The sequence below is a fragment of the Pipra filicauda genome, unplaced genomic scaffold (genome assembly GCF_003945595.2).
Source record: "Pipra filicauda isolate LSUMZ 115617 unplaced genomic scaffold, ASM394559v2 scaffold120_size2142806_pilon, whole genome shotgun sequence".
Taxonomy (NCBI): domain Eukaryota; kingdom Metazoa; phylum Chordata; class Aves; order Passeriformes; family Pipridae; genus Pipra; species Pipra filicauda.
Genome location: NW_024103663.1, coordinates 2084428 through 2105801, shown reverse-complemented (window position 1 = coordinate 2105801; position 21374 = coordinate 2084428). Strand labels below are relative to the sequence as shown.

Below are 21374 nucleotides of genomic sequence, written 5' to 3'. Positions count from 1 at the left end.
GGGTTTGGTGGCCAATCTTCACCAAGGAGGTGACTCAGGGAAGGAGAAAAATCTCTCACTCCTTCCCTTTAGATTTTGCAACCAGTTTCCCTTTCCCTTTCCAGTTTCCCTTTCCCTTTCCAGTTTCCCTTTCCCTTTCCAGTTTCCCTTTCCCTTTCCAGTTTCCCTTTCCCTTTCCAGTTTCCCTTTCCTTTCCAGTTTTTCTGCTCAGGCCCTCTGAGGTGCCTCTCACTGCTTCCTTAATGAGGCAGCCCTTGGAAGCTGTGATATCATATCACTGCTCTGTTGCAGCAGCTGAGGATTAAGTATGTGCTGAATTTGGTTTTAATTGAGCTTGAATTGGATTTCTCTAAATCCTTAAAAGCCATATTTTAGCTCTGGCTCACTTTATGCAGGGGAAAAAAAACCCCCAAAGAGTATTTTCATGCACTGCAGTTTGTTCCTTGCCTGTTTTCTGTAGAGGTTGATACTTGGAGTTTCAATAATGATAATAATAATCCTAATTTAGGATTCACTTAAATTCACCTCCAACCCTGTTTGAGAGTCTCAGTTCTTCCAGGGAAGGCCAAGGAGAACCAGTGGGCTTCATTCCCATCTTCCCAGTGAATCTTAAACAGTAACAGGGTCAGATTGTAGCAGAAAAATACTTAATCAGAGAGGAACTGTGTGGTTTGGGCTTTTTTTTTTTAATAAAGTCATGGCAAAAAGCTACCTGAATAGCACATGCTGATTCTCCTGCTTGTGACCCAGGACTGCTTTATAAATTGCATTTTGAATGACACTTTTCCAAGAACTTTAGGGCAGCTAAACTGAGTGAGAGTATTCTGAGGCCACAGCTGGAAAGAATAACACCAGAAAGTTCTTCAGATTCTTTTTATCTCTGATTGCATCAGGTTTTGCTTACATTGCAGCCTTCTCAAGAAGGGCTGCCTTTATTTTTGACCTGTCTAGCCTGAAATATCCCATCATAACTTAGTATTGATGAACTAACAAATATCTCTGCAATATTGAACCTGTAATAAATCTGTCCTGGTGCTGATTGCACATCCCCAGTGTCACACACTGCTCACTGGGAGCCTCATTTACAATATTTTTTTTTTTTAATTCCTGGCACAGTTTTGCTGTATTTTGACTTCAGCTTTTCATTTTAATTTTTATTTTTTTGACAGCTGTATCAGTGAGGCACAGGGAGGGCAGGGCCTGCCATTGATTTGTCTGGGCCTTTGAGCTGTGTCTCATCCACAGACAAAAACCAAATATTCTGAGTGCAGCATCTTGGAAAGCTTGTCAACAAATTGCTTTGTTTGCAGAGGGGTTGGTTTCTCTGATGAATCCCCTATTAGCTCGGTGTTGGATGAATTTAGAAGGGAACACCAGGACCAGCTGTGTTGTGGGTGCTGGAAAATCTGTTGCTTTTCCCCTCAGCTAATGACCTTTCCTTCATTCCGAATGTGAAATGGTCTCTCTCACTGCAATATAAATTTAAATAAGATATTTTATGGAGAAATCTCCAGATGAGATGCAAATCGATGGCCTCAAAAGAGATATAAGACTGTAAATCCTGGTATGAGGAGCAAAACTTGGGACTGTCCTCTCCTGGGAATAAAACCCCACCCAGGAGATGGTGCTTTTTCTCTTGTGTTTGGTTCAAAACTAAAAAGTCTTAGATATAACCACTTCTCCCTGTTTTTCCCCTCTCCATTTTGTTTTAGCCTTTAGTTTATCCTCTTCCAACAGCTTCTGCTCTCCCAGTTCCTCATTCCCTCTCTCCAGTACATCCAAGCATCTTAATTTGTGTGTCTGATCCGTGTCAGTCCTGGGATCTTGCACAGCGTGGGCTTCAGACCTGAGAAGAATGAAAACTATATAAAGAAACTAAATAATACAATATATGATAAGCTGTATAAGCTCTGATAAATATAATAGCAATAAACTATATAAATAAACTACATAAATAAACTAAATAATGACAACTGTTCACCTCTTGGGGCATTTGACATTCTTGGTGTCTTTGTCTTAACAGCAGGAACGGGTTGTGAACCTCATAACTCAAAACACTTCTTTATTTATTTCAATTTTAGTTCATCTTGCTGCATAATTTAAAAAAAAAAAATGCTGTAAAGTCCCACTGGAGCTGGTTTTTGCTTTTGTTTGCTGTGTGGTTCTTGACCAGGACACCTTTCCTTTTGCAGGTGTGTCACATAGTGCTGGGGCTCAGACCTGCCACCCCGGAGGAGGAGGGACAGATTATCAGGTGTGTGTTTTCCTCAGCACCTCCAGCGTTTCAGAATCAGCTTTTCTGATTGTCCAAAGCACTGGGAGTCCCCTGTTTCAGCTCACAATTCATGTTCTCTGTGTGCAGAGGCTGGTTAGAAAGAGAGAGCAGGTATGGCCTCCAGCCAGGGCACAACTGGTTTCTCATTGCCATGCCCTGGTGGCACCAGTGGAAAGAATATGTCAAATACGTAAGTATAATTATAATAATCCACACTGAATAAGTGATATCTTCTGTTTGTGAACGTGTCAATGGAAATATATTGTGGAGCAAACAACTGCTTACCAATAATGCTTGAAATGAAGCATCTCCTGTCTCTTGGTGGCAAATAATTGTTTCCCTCATTCCTGCCTCTCAGAACAGTAGTACTTCCCTCAAGTCTTCTGATCCATTTGGTGATAATTTGGATTTGATAAAAAATTTGCTTTAGTTGGGACAAACACACACACTGGGCATTTTCTGGGCAAATCAGGAGGGAATTGTTATAATTTGATTTAGAGAGAATGTGAAAAGTAGCCCCAGTACCTGATGGTGATCAAAGGAATCCTACTAAAACCTGACAGTCACTGGTGCTCTTTAATACCCTCCAAAATGTTCAAGTTAAAGCATCACTGTGAATTTTACAGAAGAAAGAGTATTTACTAGAATTAAATTTAATAAAATGTAACCGAGGTGGAGATAAATATCGTTTGCAGGTTAAACAAGTGAAATAAACTTCTCAAGAGAGTTTTATATCATCATAAGTAATCCTATGAGTATTTGATTTGTTTTATAAAAACAAATAACTGAAAGGACTCAGAAAGCTGCAGTGTGTGTGTTAACTAACCATGTAATGACAATTATTCTTTGTGCACAATGAATTGGACAAACGATGCCTTAAATGCCTGAAATAGCAGGTAATTTGATCCTTGTCCTGGTGTAAGTGCTCAGATGTGCCAAGGATTTCATCCCTAATCCTTTGCCTGGTGGCACAAGGCCATTAACTCAGAATTGCTGTGAAAGTGCTGCAGGTTTGGGGAAGGAATGTGTTTTTTGTTCTCGTGCTTGCTGTTCTCATTTAACCATGTGAAATTCAGCGGGGACAGATCTTCAAATATTTATAGTCTGTAATTAGAGCTGTCTGAAATGGTTGGATTTTTGTGTATCTAGATAGAGAAAATTCTGGCATTTCTCAATTTTCACATTGTGCAGAAGGGTTTATTCCATCCATTGAACAATTTTGCCTGCTCATTTCTGCAGAGTTTTCACTGGTAGGTGTGGCAGGGATTTTGAGTAAAGCTTGTGTGACGTGCCAGGTGAATTTTGGTGGTTGTTCTCGCTGCCATGTCTTTGATAATGGCTTATAATTCACTTTTCTGCCCATTTTAGGATGCAAAGCCTGTTGTGATAGAGCCTTCATCTGTCCTGAGTGGAGGTAAGAATTCCCTCGTAGCTGCTCCAGCCAATCCCTCAGAACAGGGAGAAGACAAAGTGGGAGGTCTTAATTACTGCAGTGCAACAGAAGAAAAGTTTTCAGATAATATTTCTACTGCCTCAGAAGCCTCAGAGTCCAGCAGCAGCAGTAAGCACCTTATTTCCTTGGAGCTTTAATGTACAACAGCTCTTGAAAAAAACCTCCACCCTGCATGGAACCCCTCCAGCTAAAAACATAACTCACTTTGGATTTTAGGACTTGGAGGATCATTAGGATCTTTTAGTCTTTTTTAAACAGCACTTCAGCTGCTTTGAGTAGTTTCCAGAATTATTTTCAAGGTGTTTTTTTTGTCTTGTCATTTGTTTTCTCAGTGGGTTTTCCTCACTTTAAGTTGTTTAAGCTCGTGCCTGGTTGGTTCTGTACTCTGCCACACATTGAGATGACCTCACATACCAAAAAGAGGAAAAAATCAGCAAAAACCATTAGGAAGAAGATAGTTGTAGTTTTACAGGGCGTGTGATTTATATTTGAATGAGTTTGTGCAGATCCTGAAGCCATCTCTGGGAAAGAGGAGATTTTAGTGATGGGTTTCAATGAGGTCTTGTGGGAATTGGAGATAATTTCTTTTTTTTCTTGTGAGACAGCTGAATGTTGCATCTGGTACTTTAAAATCATAAATTCAATTTAAGTTAGATCAGTTGCTCTGATAAATTTGGGGGATGGGGTTTGGGGAAAATAAAGGAAGGGCAGGAAGAGAAGACAAGTTTTAGCTTAAATGTTCTTTTTCTATTTTTTTTTAATTGACATTTAGATTTAGTGTTCTGCATGACCAAAGCAGGTTCTGTCAGAATAAAATCATTTGCCTTTTCAAGGAAAACAAAAATAAGGCATTATTGCATATATATTCAGTTTTATATGTAAGATATTCAGGAGTTTGATATTCAGACATCCAGACAACAAGCAAATGCTTCACACATTTGCTCACACAAACCTCCTGTTTCAAGCCTGTAAGTGATATTTGGAGCTCATCTATCCACTCGTTTACCTTTTGTGGGAGATAATACATTTATTCCTCTATGGTGGGCAGAGTTGCATGTTTAACTGCAGTGTAAAGAACAGCCAACTTGAACAACCTTTTTTTATAAAACAAACAAACAAAACAACGAAAAAAAGAGAGTGTAACTCATTCCTTTATATCCTGGGGAATCCTGAACTGAAGTTCTCCTTTTCCCTGTTCTGCTGCAGACACCCTTTACCCTGGGAGCCCAGGCTCTGAGGTGTGCTTTGCCAGGCAGCACAACACTTCAGACAACAACAACCAGTGTTTCCTTGGAAGCAACGGGAATGCTCTGCTCCAGCTGAACCCTCAGAAACCAGGAGCCATTGATAACCAGCCCCTGGTGACACAGGAACCAGTGAAGGTGAGTGTGAAGAGAGGAAAACTCTGGTTTAGTTACTGATATCACAGCTTTTTGTGTGTTGAGCTTTGTCAGCTGGTGTCTTAATTCCAAATTAACCCTGCTTTGTCACAGAACAAAATTTGGCTTTCTTACTCTTATTTTAAGAGGGGGAAAAAAAAATTGTGTTCTACTTCTAAGGCTACTTTGTGTTTTGTGAGAAAAGAAACATTCAAGATGTTCTTACACTGGGAAAGGTATTTATGGAAACACAGCTTGCAGCATTAAATGTAAAATACTTTGATAATGAAGCACTTTGTTATTTTCCATCTGAGGATGAGTTTATTGCTGTTCATAACAGAAAACTATTAACTAAATAGTAAAACTCACAGGTTTTGCAATGTTGATGCAAGTAAAAGGTGAAATACAGCCCAGCACCATCAGTGATGAGCAGGGATTGCATTTCTCCATCCAGAGTTGTTGGAGGAGGTGACACAAGAGAGAAACACGTTATGAATTTTATTCTGGACAGGCTTTTAGAGAAATAGTAAATAAGGAAACTTGCATGTTGGTAGTTACATTTAAATACCATCTTTCAGCATGAAAAGCAGTTGCTAATTGCTACTTAGAAGGTTTTTTTAATAATTAAAGAGTGTTCTGTGTTCATGAACTAAAATCATCGTGGCTGTAAACTGATTTTTCCATTTGAGATGTGACAAAACCCCTCTTTTTTCTTTTTTGCAAGGCTGCCTCACTAACAATGGAGGGGGGGAGGTTAAAGAGATCTCCACAGCTGGTGGAAGGAAAGGACTATGTGATGGTACCAGAACCAGTCTGGAGAGCACTTTACCACTGGTATGGAGCAAATCTGTCCTTGCCCAGGCCGGTAAGTTGGGATTTTAGACACTTCACTTGCCATAACCACTGAGATAACACAAACCACCTCATTTATCCAACCCCCTGCCAGGGGCACCTGCTCCAGTCACCTCCCACCCATCCTAAATGGAGAGTCTGGAAGAGCAAGGTGGGAAAAAATCAGTCTCCAAAATGGACTTGGATAGAAAACTGTGGATATTTAGCAGGAGGTTTGCAGCACAATCCCCAGGAGATGCTGCAGCAGGGCAGGGGGTGCTGCTCAACTGGTGGTGATTGCTAAAGCAGCCAGAAGTAAACCTGAGATCAGTTTGAAAGGCTTGGCATCAAAACACTCATCTTGAGGAGCTGAGGGAAATTTTCAGCTGGTCTGCAAATCCTGTGAAATGAAAACTGGGACACCTGCAGCTCTGCAAACCCTCCTCTTCTCCCTGACAATTCCATGAAGTGGGGGAAGGCAACAATTGCTCCTTCAGATTCAGTGTCATAGAAACACAATGAGCAAAAACTTGGTGAAGAGCTAAAAAGCAGATGGCAGGAGGGGAGCCCGGGGAAGGGGAGGGGCAGAGCCTGTGCTCTGGCACAAGAGATGCTCAGAGCACTTCAGAGCTGCAGTTTGTTCACCTACAAATGGTGTAAACTTAGATTTTTTTGGAGTGCCTTCATTCCAGAGACTGGTTGGTTTGTTCTGTGTCAGGCAGTCTCTTGTAGGAGCTACACTTAAGAAGCCACCGAAGGGGTTTTTTGTTGGTGGCAGCAGAGATGAGATGGTTGGTGTCACAAACATCCAGTGTCACAGATGGGAGGGAATCAGCTGGCTGATTGTTGACAATCCTCTCTCTTGGCTCCAGTACTGACAATTATTTTACAGTGAAAAATCACTGGCTTGTGTTACCTCCTCCCACACGTTCTCCATGGAAACAAACACCTTTCATGATCCAGAAAAGGCCACATCACTTTATACACAAACTAACGTGCTTTCTTCTCAGAAAATGTCATCACTGTTGTCTCTGTTGTAGCTGGAGTTTAGTGCTGTGGCACTTCAGTGGGTTACATTGCTTCTCACAGATGAAGTGGGTTTTTTTCTGCTTCACACGGTCACAAAAACAGTGAACATTCCTTCCATTTGTGGATGTCTGTGTTTGGGTACATCTAGGTAGCAAAACCTTGGTAGAAATGGTGACTGAAAAGCTGCAAAAAACACGTCTTGGGGTGATTCCAGCTCTTTCTGTCAACATATCAGAATGTAACAAAAGCAAGTTTTAGTCTGTTCTCACAACACGAAGGTTTTAATTCAATCCCGTAGTTCAAAAAGTGCAAAACAAATGTCTTATGCAGCACATGTCAGTTTGTTCCACAACTGTGAAACTTTCTTACTGAAGTACACACTGAGTGGAATTAATGAGCTTCATTGTAGATTCACAGATATTTCAGGAATTATAAAAATGTTCTTTCTGTGGTGTGGTGCAGACAGCTATGCTCCACTAACTAAGGGGTTTGCTCTTGACAACCTGCAGCTAATAAGCTCCAAAAAAGTGCTTAGCAATCAGTAAACTGTCATTCCTGAGGATATTTGCCCACATGAGGAGTTCAGAAGATTTCTCACCTCCCCGTAGAACAGTTTATTTTTCCTAACTGCTGCTTCCCATTCCCGTTGGGATTCCCAACCCCCTTGGAACACGGGGTGTCTCTGTGCTGGTTTAAAGGTAAACCAGCAGGGGAAATGAACCCAACTCAAAAGAGAGATTATAAATCAGAATAACAATTTAATAAAATAATTCAATAAGTACGATTATACAGACAAACAATTGGTTTTAACCCACAAACCCCCAAATGTATAACCCAGCACCCTGGGGCATGAACAGAGTGGTGTTCCTTGGGCCCCCTGAGTCCAAAGGAAAAGGAGAGGGAAAAACCTGTTGGTGAGAGTGTTTGCAGTCCAGTTGAGAGTGGTCTTTGCAGTCTGGTTGAGAGTGGTGGTCTCAGTCTGGTTGAGAGTGGTGGTCTCAGTCTTCCTCTGGATCCCACGAGTGGTTAAAAACGTCCCAAGACCCCAAGATTATCTATCCTCCAGTTCAGGCAGGAATGCCCAGTACCTCCCTCAGGGGTTCCACAATGGGTATGAGGACAGGAGCACCCTCCTATCTCACAGGCCTCTTAACACCCAGTTTATACCCTGAGGAGTCAGGGCTGCTCTGGGCAGAGGGTGTAAATGGTTCATTGGTAACAGTTTCTGGGAAATGGCATGGAAGGCTATGGAATACCCAGTTGTGGGTTACACCCATGCAGTGATGAACTGGTCCCAGCTGTTCTAACCAGGACACTCTCCCATGTGTTTTGGGCGTGTTTAGGTGATCAAGAACAGCAAGACCAATGTGGCAGAGCTGGAGCTGTTCCCGCGGTACCTGCTGTTCCTGCGGCAGCAGCCGGCCACGCGCACCCAGCAGTCCAACATCTGGGTCAATATGGGTATGATGAGCCTCAGAATGTTCCCTCAGCACTTACCCAGAGGTAACTTAAGAATGCAGCAAGAATGTGCAGTTTCTGAGCCAGCCCCGGGCTGTAGGAGCTTCCTGGCACTGTGCTTGTGCTCCAGCTAATCACCTCTCCGGCACGGTGACGAGCCAAAGGCTTCCTCCTGCCCTCTCCTGAAGGAACAGGCACGGGCAGCGTTGGCAGGGAAGTTGATTTGCATGGTTTACTGTAAGTTGAGAGGGAGAAATGAGCACTGCAGGAACTGAGCTGATAAAGGGCAGAGCTGGTCGTTCCTGTTTGGATTTTTTGTAGAATAGGTGCCTCTGCACCGGGCTGGGTGTGTGCATCTCACAGTACAGTGGCACAATAAATTCAATTAATGTTCAGTCAACTGGTTCTGAGCTGCTTGGGCAGCTGGGCTTTGATGCCCAAAATTATTTAATGCTCTTCAGAAAGCAGCTGAATTAATGGAACATTAAGGTTATTATTTGTCGCGGTTCAGAAAGACAATTCAATGGGAGGTGTAAACATGCAGCTAAAATCTGTTTGTCATAACTGTGGTGGTGATGCTCACCACAAGACTGTACAAGAACCATGTTTAGATTGTGATTTAGATTTCAGCTGGGAAGTGCTGCAGGATTTGTCCCCAGTTCCCAGTTTTCCTGCACAGCTGCAAACCTGGCCTGGCACGAGGGGTTTGAAGGAATCCCTGAATCCCATTTGCATCCACAGGGACAGATGTCCAGAAATGGGCTCACCTGGCTCCTTGAAAATTCAGTCCTTTAGCCTTGCTAGTGTTTAAAAACCTCCTGCAGCTGCTCCATTTCCCCCTGCTTTTATGGAATCTAAACCTCAGGTGTAGCCAGCAGCTGCCTTGTGTGATCGAGTTCCACCACAGAAACTGCCTGCTCCCAAATTCACCTTTCCCACCTGACCTAATCCCATGGAAACCGCTTCCTGCCCAAATTCAAATAAAGAATCTCTGCCAAATTTGATCTCGATTTGGAATCATTTTGCACTGCACTAATTCAATCATCCAATCAGTTATTAATCTGAGTTCTCAAATATGCTTTCTTGCTGTAATCTTACAACTAATCCTCTGATCCCTAATCTCAGAAAATGCTGGTTTGTTTTCTTTGGAAAAAAAAATGAGTACTTTGCTTGGTATACTGAAGCAAGACTGATGCTTTGCTGACTTATGATTAGAGTATAGTTTCCTCTCTTGTCCAATTGCATGGAATAATATAATGTTGCATCTTTTCACGTGGTGCTGTTCATTTTATTTTAATCTTTTTACAGCAAGGGTAGAATGATGTCACTCCTCAGGTCACTTAAGCACTGCAGTTGCCAGTTTGGGCTTGGCTGGATAGTAAAAGCTTGTCATGAGTGTGTTACAGACCTGTCTCTGTGGGGAACCTCCAAAGTTTAAACTAAAACAGCTCAAAAAAATTAAATCTCAAGTCAGTCTCACCTCTTGTGCAGATGTTTTATTCGAAGATGAGCTCACGTTATAAAGAGCAACAATCTTGACTGATGATGGAATTAATTTGTGTTGCAAACATGAGATTGTTGAGAGATTCTGGTGAAAATCCTGGGTGCCATCACAGAGTGTGTTTTGAGGAATTTAGTCATTAGGAATACTTTTGTTGTGAACTCCAGGCTGATTCCATCTGCACAGATCAGCCTTTATCTCCACAGATGAACTGAAGCTACTCCCAAGAATAGTCAGACTGACTTTTTTTGACCTTATTTTTTATTTACGATGTTCTCTCAGAAACAAAATCCTCAGGAAAATTTGAAGCCCTTTACTTTGAAGTTTTACCTTTGCCTCTGATACTGTGTCTTTAAGAGACAAAAAGAACAGTAAAACTTCTTTGAAATGATTTGTTTCCTGTGAGACTCTCAGGGGAGCCATTTTCTAATAGATTTTGGTACCAAGGCAGATAATTTATCTCCTTTGTGATAGCGAGTTTTTTGTCCCAAAGGATCAGGAACAACTGATTCTCCAGTTTATTTTATCCATAAATACAAGCAGTAGAATTGTCTGGTGTTTTTGGCAGAGGCCTGATGGTAAATGCAGCATGTGAGTTGTTACTGCTCTGATTGCTCTCTTGGCCTGGGGGTCATGACAGGGGATAGATTATCTTCTCCCTTTCTCTCCTGATTGTGAATCCAGGGAATGTCCCTTCTCCAAATGCTCCTCTAAAAAGGGTCTTGGCTTACACTGGCTGCTTCAGTCGGATGCAAACCATCAAAGAGATCCATGAATATCTGTCCCAGAGGCTGCGGATCAAGGAGGAGGACATGAGGCTCTGGCTGTACAACAGTGAGGTAATGGGGGCCCTTCTCCTTCCTCTCCTTCTTTTCAGCTATTAAATATCATATTCCTTTCTAGAAACCATTAAATACACCTGCACAGAAAAATTATAGTGGCCATAAGTTTAACTGCTCAGGTTGGAAAACTCTCGCTCCTCGTTTTCCAGAGGTTTTTTGTGCACTCCACTGTTTAATTTCATTGCTTTGAGAGTGTTTTACATCCAGAAGTAATAACTACATGAAGGGGTTTTTTTGTCTCCTGCAGAACTATCTCACCTTGCTGGATGACGAAGATCACAGACTGGAATATCTTAAAATCCAGGATGAGCAGCATTTAGTAATAGAAGGTATAAAAAGGGCCTACCATTAGTTCATGCACTAGAAATAGAGGTTTACAGAGGGAGGTGGTGGTAGAGCCAGCTTAGGCAAGTTTTTACATAGTTTTCTCACAACTTATCTTGAAACAAATGTAATTTGTCCATGTCTTGAAATGCATTTGAATCTGTTGTTGGCTCATAACAACAAAAAATAGTAGTGATCACTCATGGAGTGAACAGATCCCTTCAGATCTGGGGGGATCCTTGTTAATTATTAGAATAAGCACTGGAAAATTTGCTGTCCAACAGGAAAGCATACCCAAGGCTGCTTTCTAAAGATGTTCTGGTGTGGCTGGAGTGATGCCAGTGTTAGAATGACTCCCAGTAATGATTGGAAACATGGAGATGAAAACTAGCAAAAATAATAACTAAAAATAAGCAGATTTCCAGTCTCAAATTTTAGGGAATTTTAATTAAACCTCTTCAACTGTGTAAGCTCTGTGGAGTAAGTAAAATTTTTTTAAAAAAACCCTCTTTCTATCTCTTTCTAGTTCGGAACAAGGACATGAGCTGGCCAGAGGAGATGTCTTTTATAGCAAACAGCAGTAAAATAGACAGACATAAAGGTGAGTGTTTCAGCAGAGTGACTGAATCATGATGGGAAGAAAAGTCCAAGAATGTTTTATGCTGAAACAATTGTTTTTCATCTAAGTGCTCTTAGATTAGAGAGGTCTTGTATGCCTGTGCAGCTTTGCTTGGTCTTTATATTAACTGAAATGCTGGAAATGTGGTGGCAGATAAATCTGTAGGTGTTTAGATACAGAAGTAGTGAAGGATACCTAGCAAATTTTGCATTTTGTGTTTATTATCTTGGACCTTTTTAAGGTAAGGAATTAATTTTAACAAATGGATGCAGAATTTTCAGTACCATAATTAGAGAATGGTTTGTCTGGATTGTGCTGATGTCTGTGGTGGGTCAGGTCCAACCAAACACCTCAATTTCTGTTAAGCAGAGTCGAGAGCAGGTATTTTGAGCATCTCTTGCATCTGTGCTGCTGTAATTGGGAGCAGGTTAAATGAAATTGGTTGCCGTGAAAAGGTCACATCTTTACTGATAACAGCATTCTGAATTTTCACATCTGCACAGTTGATCTGATGATGGGTTTTTTTCTCAGTTCCTACTGAAAAGGGTGCTACAGGGCTGAGCAATCTGGGGAACACGTGTTTCATGAACTCCAGCATCCAGTGTGTCAGCAACACACAGCCTCTCACTCGCTACTTCATCTCAGGAAGGCATCTCTATGAACTTAACAGGTAATTATCTGTGGGAGACCATTGGCATTTGAGATCCTGCAACATTTATTCATCCTGTTCTGAAAGCTGAAGCTCAGTTTAAAGAAATCTTTTCAATTCAGTGTTATCAGCTCTGCAGCAAATACTGATTAGATAACGTGAAAATATAACCTCTCGTTTGTGGGAGCCAGAGGCCTTTCTACTTCCTTGTTTATCTGCAGGCTTGAACTGGGTTTCAGTTTTAATATGGTATTAATTACTTTGTCATTTCTAGGACAAATCCCATAGGAATGAAAGGACACATGGCCAAGTGCTACGGGGATCTGGTTCAGGAGCTGTGGAGTGGGACTCAGAAGAACATTGCACCCCTAAAGCTGAGGGTGAGTGTGCTGGGAGTTAGGGGAGAAAACAAGAATTCCTTCCAATAAATATTTCAGTGGACTTTTTCCTCATGTTACCTGTATTGTAATGGTTTGGAGACTCAAATAGTGTCTCCCCTAGAGAAAGGGAAGGAAACCTGGATGTGTTGGAAGTTGGCTCTGAAGCCGGTGACATCCTGGGCAGTCAGACATCCCCTTTGCCGCTCCAGACTCATCATGGAATTGCCTTTCTTACCTGTAAAGGGTGCAGGGAAGGTGTTCAGGAAGGGGCAGTGCCAGGGGCAAATGCCCTGGAAGAGGAATGTTCATCAGTCCTGGTGCTCAGGAATTCTGTGGAATATGTGGCTCGCTGGTTGTGAGGTCAAAGGAATGACCTGGTATGACTCAGAGGTTGTGGGATAAAATAATGGCTTTCATAGCCCTTTCTAGGGACAAAAGATGATGCATTTGCCTGTAAATGAGCTTTTGTTCTGCAAGCAAAGGGGCTCCCTTTAGCTCTTGGCAATGGAATTTGTTCCCGCTGACAACACGTGTCTTGTCTCCAATATCGTGATTTATTGTTACAACTTCTGCTACGTGATGTTAAATTACTTTGTCATCTATTTCCAGTGGACAATAGCAAAATATGCTCCAAGATTTAATGGCTTCCAACAGCAAGACTCCCAGGAGCTTCTGGCTTTCCTCCTGGATGGGCTCCACGAGGATTTGAACAGAGTTCATGATAAGCCATATGTTGAACTGAAGGACAGTGATGGGCGACCAGACTGGGAAGTAGCAGCAGAGGTAGGGCTTCAAATTGTTTCTGTGCTGGGTTTTTTTGTCCTTATGACACTAAAATATTTTAAGGTACCTGATGATCCTCTCAGAAACACTTTAAATTATGTCATACCTCGATACTTCCGTTAGTTGAGAACTTTACTTATGTTGAAACTCGATACTTGCTATTTATTAGAAGCTACTACACAACTTCTGTGGAAATAATTTGACTCCCATAGGCTTGTGTAACTTTGGAGATCAAAGGAATAGCCTTCAGTTTCTAACTGTTATTTTTTCGTGCTTTGTTTCAGGCCTGGGAAAACCATCTGAGAAGAAACAGATCCATTGTTGTGGATTTATTTCACGGGCAGCTGAAGTCACAAGTGAAATGTAAAACTTGTGGCCATATAAGTGTTAGGTTTGACCCCTTTAATTTTTTATCCTTGCCTTTGCCAATGGACAGCTACATGCACCTAGAAATTACAGGTGAGTGGGGGTGTTTAACTCCTTCTAAGCTGTCATTGCTAAAATCAAAGTTGTACGTGTAGAACAGCTATAAAACATCACATTTTCTTGTGTTAGTACTTGTTATAGTCACTTTAATGTAACAAGAGTTCAAGAATTTTCATTGCAGTACACTTAAACTAAGATGAAACCTTTAAAAACAAAACATAGATGACCCATTTTCAGCCTTGATTGAAGGACACAGAAATATGTAAAATGGAGATTTTGGGAAGTTTGCTTCTGTCCACTCTGTTGTGGAGGTTGTCCTCAATCTGCCTGAAGCAAAAACAAGGCCTAGGGGAAAATACAGTATGGGTCATGAACTTTGCAATGAAGGACCCCTGTATTGCTGGAAAAGAGGCAAAAGAAAAGATCATAAAAAAGTGAACCAAATTTTGAAACCATTTTGTACTGCCTGTGCAAGAAGACATTGTCTGATGTTTGCCTGCAGACCTTGGAAGTTGACTGGGAAAATAAAATATATCTTCAAGCAGGGAAAAAATAAATTCCAATTAGTATGGAACTGTAATGTATTATTCTCATTAAAACTTCCCTGGTTTGCTGACCAATGTGTTTCTTTTCCCCTTTGAAGTAATTAAATTAGATGGTACCACTCCTGTTCGATATGGCCTGAGACTGAACATGGATGAAAAGTACACAGGATTGAAAAAACAGTTAAGTGAACTCTGTGGGCTCAAACCAGAACAGATCCTACTTGCAGAGGTGCACAGCTCCAATATAAAGGTGAGAAGAAAAAAGATGAATCATTGTCTCTTTTTGACATTGTTTTGTGTACAAGGACTCTGAAATAATTGAACTGAAAGTATGATTAAAGAGTCAGCTTAGCTGTATCTCTACATGAACTCTTGTTTCATTCTTAAACAGTAATTTGGCTTGCTGTAAATAAATTAAAATGGATTGCTAATGATATTTTTAGGAGAAAAGCATAGAATCATCTCGAGGTGATAAATCTCAGTTAGAAGTGAGGAATTCAAACGCTGTCGAGGTGGTGGGGGCATAAGTAATGACTGGCTTAGTTCTGTGTGGTGTGTATGTACACCTGTAGATATATTTTGCTGTCACTGCTTGAAATGAAACTTGAAATGTTCTCATTGTGTTTAGAGAACCATCAGTTCCTCTCAGGTTTTGCTGCAGAGGGGTGGGTTCCTTTATTCTTCTAGAAAGGGGTAAGAAATCAGATGAGAGGGAGAGAGAGGAGCTGCTAGATACTCTGTTTTCAAAAGAACAAAGCATGTTTGGATCAGATAAAAGATTGAAATGCCTGACTGACTTTCCCTTCTTCATCGAAGAACTTCCCTCAAGACAACCAGAAGGTGAGGTTGTCGGTGAGCGGGTTCTTGTGTGCGTTTGAGATCCCCATCCCAGGATCCCCCACGTCAGCATCGAGCCCTGTGCAGACAGGTAAGAGAAAACATGGATTGTCCTGTTTATTTAAACTGCACACTGCCCTGGTGTTGAGAAATCCAGGAGAAAGCTTTGCTCCTTGTAATAAGTTAAAAGGACAAGAGCTGCGAGCGGGTGATCCACCGTGATCCCACACGGAATGAGGGGATAAAGATCCTGGGATCAGCTCTGGTTGCTGTGGGTAACTGAGAATTTAATTGTCTCCCTGCAGACACCTCCACTGGGCCCTCAGCTAACGGAGCCCCCACCATCCTGATGAACGGGGACCTTCCCAAGCCCCTCATTCCCAACGGGATGCCAAACACTGTCGTGCCATGTGGGACCGAGCGGAACCCGCCCGGCTGGGCCCTCAACGGCCACGTGCCCTCGCTGTGTGACAGCCCCTGCACAGGGTACATCATTGCAGTGCACAGGAAAATGGTCAGTGGGCTATGGACTGGCTGGGGGACACACTGGGAAAGAAACTATCGAAAAAACAAGACTTTTTTAATGTCCATGTGGTAATTAATCTTTATTTCCGAAGAGGAGAGGGAGCGTGAATGCATTTCCCTCCTATGCATCGTGTGAAATGTAGAATATTGTACACGACTGAAGTACAGATTTATGTTTGGTGTGGTCTAGTGCCTGAATGACATGGCCATAATATCATAAAATACAAGCATTTTTCAAGTCAGTGGTCAAAATTTACAGTATTTAATAATGGAAATAGAGTGGTTTTAGTAGAATTAATGGTTAATTTTAATTGCCAGAGCAAGGTCAGCACCCAGGTAATTATGGGGCCATGAGTTAATGCACCTTTCCATGTGAGTCCTTTTATTTCCTGCACACAGATGAGGACAGAGCTGTACTTCCTTTCATCCCAGAAGAATCGTCCCAGTCTCTTTGGAATGCCCCTCATTGTTCCCTGCACGGTGCACACCCGGAAAAGGGACCTGTACGATGCCGTGTGGATCCAGGTGTCCAGGCTGGCCAGTCCCCTCCCTCCTCAGGAGGCCAGTAACCATGCCCAGGACTGGTGAGTGCAGCCTCTGCCTTGAGGGACCCAACACAGTGGCTTAAACTTGGTTACAAGGTTTAAAATTAAATTAATCGCTGTCAGGTTTGATTTCTCATAATAATGGCAATGATAAAAATACCTCGTAATCCTTTTTGTAACAGCTAAATGTTGCTGCACGTGAAGGTTGGCTTTACACAAATGGGTTGATTGATAATTATTCATATCTGGCAAATTTAGGCCATGTAAAGGCAGGTTTTAATAGCTTAATCTAATCAAAATTATAGTTTTAAGTTTATTTGGGTTTTTTTAAGTAGACGTAAGCCTGGTTAAGGGGGTATGGCAGTGAGTGAGTGCTGCTGTTTGATGTTGTGTTCTCTTCTGTTTCAGTGATGACAGCATGGGGTATCAGTATCCCTTCACCCTCAGGGTAGTTCAGAAGGATGGAAATTCTTGTGCTTGGTGTCCATGGTACAGGTAAATTGTCCCTTTTTTCGATTTACAGCAGGGAATCACTCCAGCAGAAAGGTAATTTATGGTAATGGCTCTGTGATGCATTTCAGACTTCAGAGGTAATATCAAACAATAAGAATCTAGAATCCAATTTCACCAGATCTCTCCCAGGGCAGACTTGCACTGTAGTGCAGCTTCTATGGCTTGGGGAGCTGAAAGCTGGCACAGAAACTTTAAATTAGGAGGCAGACATGAGATTATCAAAAACCTCTCAGAATATTCCGTGTGTATGTGCTGGCACGTGTTCCACATGCTTGGATGGTTTTGGGGGGTTCATACAAACCCAAACTTCAGATGTAAATCAGCTACCCTTGTGAGATCCTGTGCCACTGGAAGGGTAAGAACTAAGATGGGCAATAAGGAATTCACCCTGGAAGGATGCTTGGAAATTTTCTGAAACAAAAATTCCAGGCCCCTCCTGGAGAGGTATTTGGACATAGCTCATTTAAAAAAAAAAAAAAAAAGTGTCTTGCAGCTAAATAATCAAGTGAATTGGTTATCATGGAGTAAACAAAGCAGTGTAGTTTTTGGGGTGATAGATCCTGGAATGGAAGGGACCTTAAAGCTCATCTCATTCCAACCCCCTGCCAAGGGCAGGGACACCTTCCACTAGGGAACCTTCCCCTGGATCATCTGCAGGCAGAGGGTTGGATTCACCCAAATGCTTCAGTTCCTCATCCCTGTTCAAGTTTTGTGGGAACACAGCAAATGACTCTGAGGATTGTTGTATAAAAACACCTCTGACCCCGAGGCCAGGCCTGGAACCCGGAGGGCGCACGTGTCAAAAAACAAGGAGCAGAACTGAGCAAGTAAAAGCCCCTGGGCAGTTCCTTATCCAATCTGACTTTTCGGTGCAGGTTCTGCCGGGGCTGTAAAATCGAGTGCACAGAGGACAGAGCCTGTGTGGGCAGCGCTTACATCGCTGTGGACTGGGACCCCACCGCCCTCCACCTGCGCTACCAAACCTCCCAGGAGCGGGTGAGACTCCAGCACAGACCCTCAGCCCTTCAGCTGTGCTCTGAAGCGTGGCCCATTTCATCTCTTTTTTAATTTATTTGATGCTTCTCTAGTCCATTTTCTCTTGATGTAGAGTCAGTGATCACGGAGCAGTATATTCTGGGTAAATTGATGTCAGTGTTAGACCTCTTAAGTGGTTGTATAGTGTGGAAGGGAAGCTTTTAAGTGACCACAGCTACCTGTTGTGAGTTGTTTTTGATCTAGTCTCTATAAACTATTACAAAATATGTTAATTTGAAGAATTTTCGGTAACTATAAACAGTTACGCATGTGAGTAAACCCATTTCCCCATTGAGTCAACAAAACCTATGTAAAGGTAAAAACCTGTGCTTGAGTTGATCTAGAACAACTGGTCAAACTTGTGAGTTCAATCCATAAAGCTGTGCCTTATGGATAATCTGTAAGCAGAGCCCAAGAACGAGGACAGTGAATTATTTTTATACCTGCCTCTTCAGAACTGAAACGAAATTTTCTGCTAAAACTGGGCACGTCCAGTTTTTACCTTCCATTCTAAACGAGTCCCTGAAGTTATTTGTGTGGTGCTGGGGGCAGAGCCTCCCTCTGAGCACTGTGTGTACCTTGGCAAGTCAGATGCAGTTTTCTCTGCCCTCAGATCGTGGAAGAACACGAGAGTGTTGAGCAAAGCCGCCGGGCTCAGGCGGAGCCCATCAACCTGGACAGCTGCCTGCGAGCCTTCACCAGCGAGGAGGAGCTGGGGGAGGATGAGATGTACTACTGCTCCAAGTGCAAGACCCATTGCTTGGCCACCAAAAAACTGGATCTCTGGAGACTTCCCCCTATTTTGGTATGATCTTTTGTGTGGTTTTCCTCCACAGCAGCAAACCCAAAGTACGTTGTTCCCAAATCTGAATCGCTCGCTGTGAGGAAGGTGATTTGCTTTGCTCACAGCCTCAGGAGGGGACTGGCTGGGTTTGCTGTGTGAGGTTCTGTCAGGCAGGCAAATAAAGCAAACCTCAGAGTTCCTTCTGAATGTTTGTAGCTGCTCCATGGCAGGAAATGGTGGTGGTTTGTGATCAGGGTGAGCTGTTGTGACACCGAATTCACGCTCAGATGGGCTTTCTGGTAACATGATCTTTACTTGGGCAACACCTGCATTTCTTATTTTTCAAATTTGGTTGGTTATTCAAAACAGACAGTGCTGATCACTGAGCTGAAGCAACCCTTTCCATCAATTCCCCATGAAAACATTAGTTTCATATTTTACCACCTTGATCCCAGAATCCAAGTTGTCACACGCAGCTTTGTCACCGTGTTTATTAGCAAGCGATAAAACGTGTATGTTTTGTGAAAAACTCCCTTTAAACAGTGAAATTACTCACTGGGATGTAGTTGTCCTCCTTTAATTTTCTCCAACTTCTCTCCTTAGATCATTCACCTGAAAAGGTTTCAGTTCGTAAACGGCCGCTGGATAAAATCCCAGAAAATTGTCAAATTTCCCCGAGAAAATTTTGACCCAAGTGCCTTTTTGGTACAAAGGGATCCAAGTCATTTCCAAAGGAAGGCCCTGACGCTCCAGGTGGACACGGAGCCACGGAGCCTCCCAGGGGAGCCCAGGAAAACAGAGCTGCAGAGCTCTGGCACACCAGGGGAAGGAGAGACACTCAACAGGAGCCCGTCCTCCCTCAACACTACTGTCCTCAACAGTGTCAAAGGTAGGCAGTGACATGGGGACATTCCAAAATCTGAACCTCTTGAGTGTTTTGGCCAAAGCTCCTCACTCACTTTGAAACATTTCTTAGTGTTTCTTAGTGAAGCTTTACCATGAAAAACCAAAGAAAAATAATAAAGTTGCTCAGTGCCAACAGATACCGGCACTCGTGTAAGTGGGCTGGAATAAGAGTGAGGAATGTGCTCCTGCACAAAAGAGGTAAATTTCAGTTTCCAGGTGTGCACAAAGATAGATTTTTAATTCCATATATGACTCGTTAGTTCTAATGAAAGAGTGGTTTTTTTTTTTTAATGTTTGGTTATTAAAAAAATCACTTTTTCAGAAGAAACCCAGACTGTGTGTTTACTCGTCTTAGTAATCCACGTGCTTTCTGTTTTAGCATCTCCATCTCTGGGGAGGAAAGGTGGAACCAGCTGTCCCTCGAGTAAAAACAGCAGCCCAAACAGCAGCCCCAGGACTTTAGGGAGGGGCAAAGGGCGGCTGCGGCTGCCCCAGCTGGGGAAAAACAAACTGTCCAGCAGCAAAGAGAACTTGGACGCCAACAAGGAGAACGGTACCGAGCAGGAGCAGGGGGATGCCCTCACCAAGGGGCACGTGCTGGGGGGCAGCCAGAGCGAACTGTGCGGTGCCCAGGAGGGCGAGGGGCCTCTGGCCAACGGGTACCTGTGCGAGCAGAGCTCCTTCAGCAACGGGCTGAGCGCGCAGGGGGACGCCCACAGCGAGGACGACGGCGCCGACGACCAAAGAGAGGACGTGTGTGCGAACCCCATCTACAACCTTTATGCAATCTCGGTACGTGCACCCTGCGGGGCCGGGGCAGCGCCTCGGGGGGACGGGCTTGGCACCAAATGCCTGTTGTGGTCACTGCAGTTGGGAAGGAGGACGAACTGGCACTGAGTCCAACTGAGGTGTCTCTCTGCCACCTGTTTGTTCTGCTCGAGTGTGTGAAGTTAGATCGTTGTGAGCCATTGTCACATGCAGATAATGAATTTGTGAGTTGTTTCCTTGATCCAGGATTGATTCTCTTCTTCATTTCCTTCAGTGCCATTCAGGAATTATGGGAGGGGGTCATTACGTCACTTATGCCAAAAACCCGAACAACAAGTGGTACTGCTACAATGACAGCAGCTGTAAGGTAAATCACTGCTTCTTCTAGCAAATAGTGAGTGATTTTTCTAGCAAATAATAATCTGGTTACTTGTTGCCAAAGAAACTTACCTTATAGAGTCATGGAATCGTGGAATGGTTTGGGTGGGAAGGGAGCCTAAAGCTCACCTTGATCCAACCCCCTGCCAGGGGCAGGAACACCTTCCACTAGACCAGACACTTGGTGAGGGCATCTCAAAAGCTGCATCAGAGAAATATTAAAATTATTAACCGAAATTGTACATGAGATTTTTTCCAAGGTGACATCTGTTCATCAGCTGCTCCCACACTTAAAGATGCTTATTTTGTGCAGAGATGGGGAAAATTACTAAAAATAGGAAGCCAAGAATATATTTTCATGATGGGAGCAGTTTGTATTCAATTAGTGAATAATTCAGTTCTGATGTTTTTAAGTATTTGCATTTATCACTATAAAATATGTCAGACTTCTCCAGTAATTAATGGAGCCTGATAACAAATAAGAGAGCAGAAACGTGATTTATTTGTTTTTTATTTGTTACAAACAGACAGTTAAAAAGAGTTTCCAGGGCAGTCTTGTGTATTTTAAGTTCCGTGACAGTAACACGAT

At 42.7% G+C, this 21374-nt stretch overlaps 1 protein-coding gene across 1 annotated transcript in view; it reads left to right on the top strand.

The window, feature by feature from the left end:
* Positions 1–21374, top strand: part of USP32 (ubiquitin specific peptidase 32) — a 47318-nt gene that overhangs the window by 23506 nt on the left and 2438 nt on the right. Inside the window, exons 10-32 of the mRNA XM_039387452.1 lie at positions 2193–2254; positions 2363–2465; positions 3644–3689; positions 4935–5110; positions 5832–5972; positions 8311–8428; positions 10611–10765; positions 11016–11097; positions 11619–11693; positions 12243–12381; positions 12635–12740; positions 13350–13523; positions 13808–13982; positions 14593–14744; positions 15311–15422; positions 15637–15845; positions 16256–16440; positions 16810–16896; positions 17790–17910; positions 18563–18754; positions 19337–19622; positions 20019–20431; positions 20682–20774. Of these exons, the coding sequence (XP_039243386.1) occupies positions 2193–2254; positions 2363–2465; positions 3644–3689; positions 4935–5110; positions 5832–5972; positions 8311–8428; positions 10611–10765; positions 11016–11097; positions 11619–11693; positions 12243–12381; positions 12635–12740; positions 13350–13523; positions 13808–13982; positions 14593–14744; positions 15311–15422; positions 15637–15845; positions 16256–16440; positions 16810–16896; positions 17790–17910; positions 18563–18754; positions 19337–19622; positions 20019–20431; positions 20682–20774 (3402 nt within the window). The remainder of the gene's footprint in view (positions 1–2192; positions 2255–2362; positions 2466–3643; positions 3690–4934; positions 5111–5831; positions 5973–8310; positions 8429–10610; positions 10766–11015; positions 11098–11618; positions 11694–12242; positions 12382–12634; positions 12741–13349; positions 13524–13807; positions 13983–14592; positions 14745–15310; positions 15423–15636; positions 15846–16255; positions 16441–16809; positions 16897–17789; positions 17911–18562; positions 18755–19336; positions 19623–20018; positions 20432–20681; positions 20775–21374) is intronic.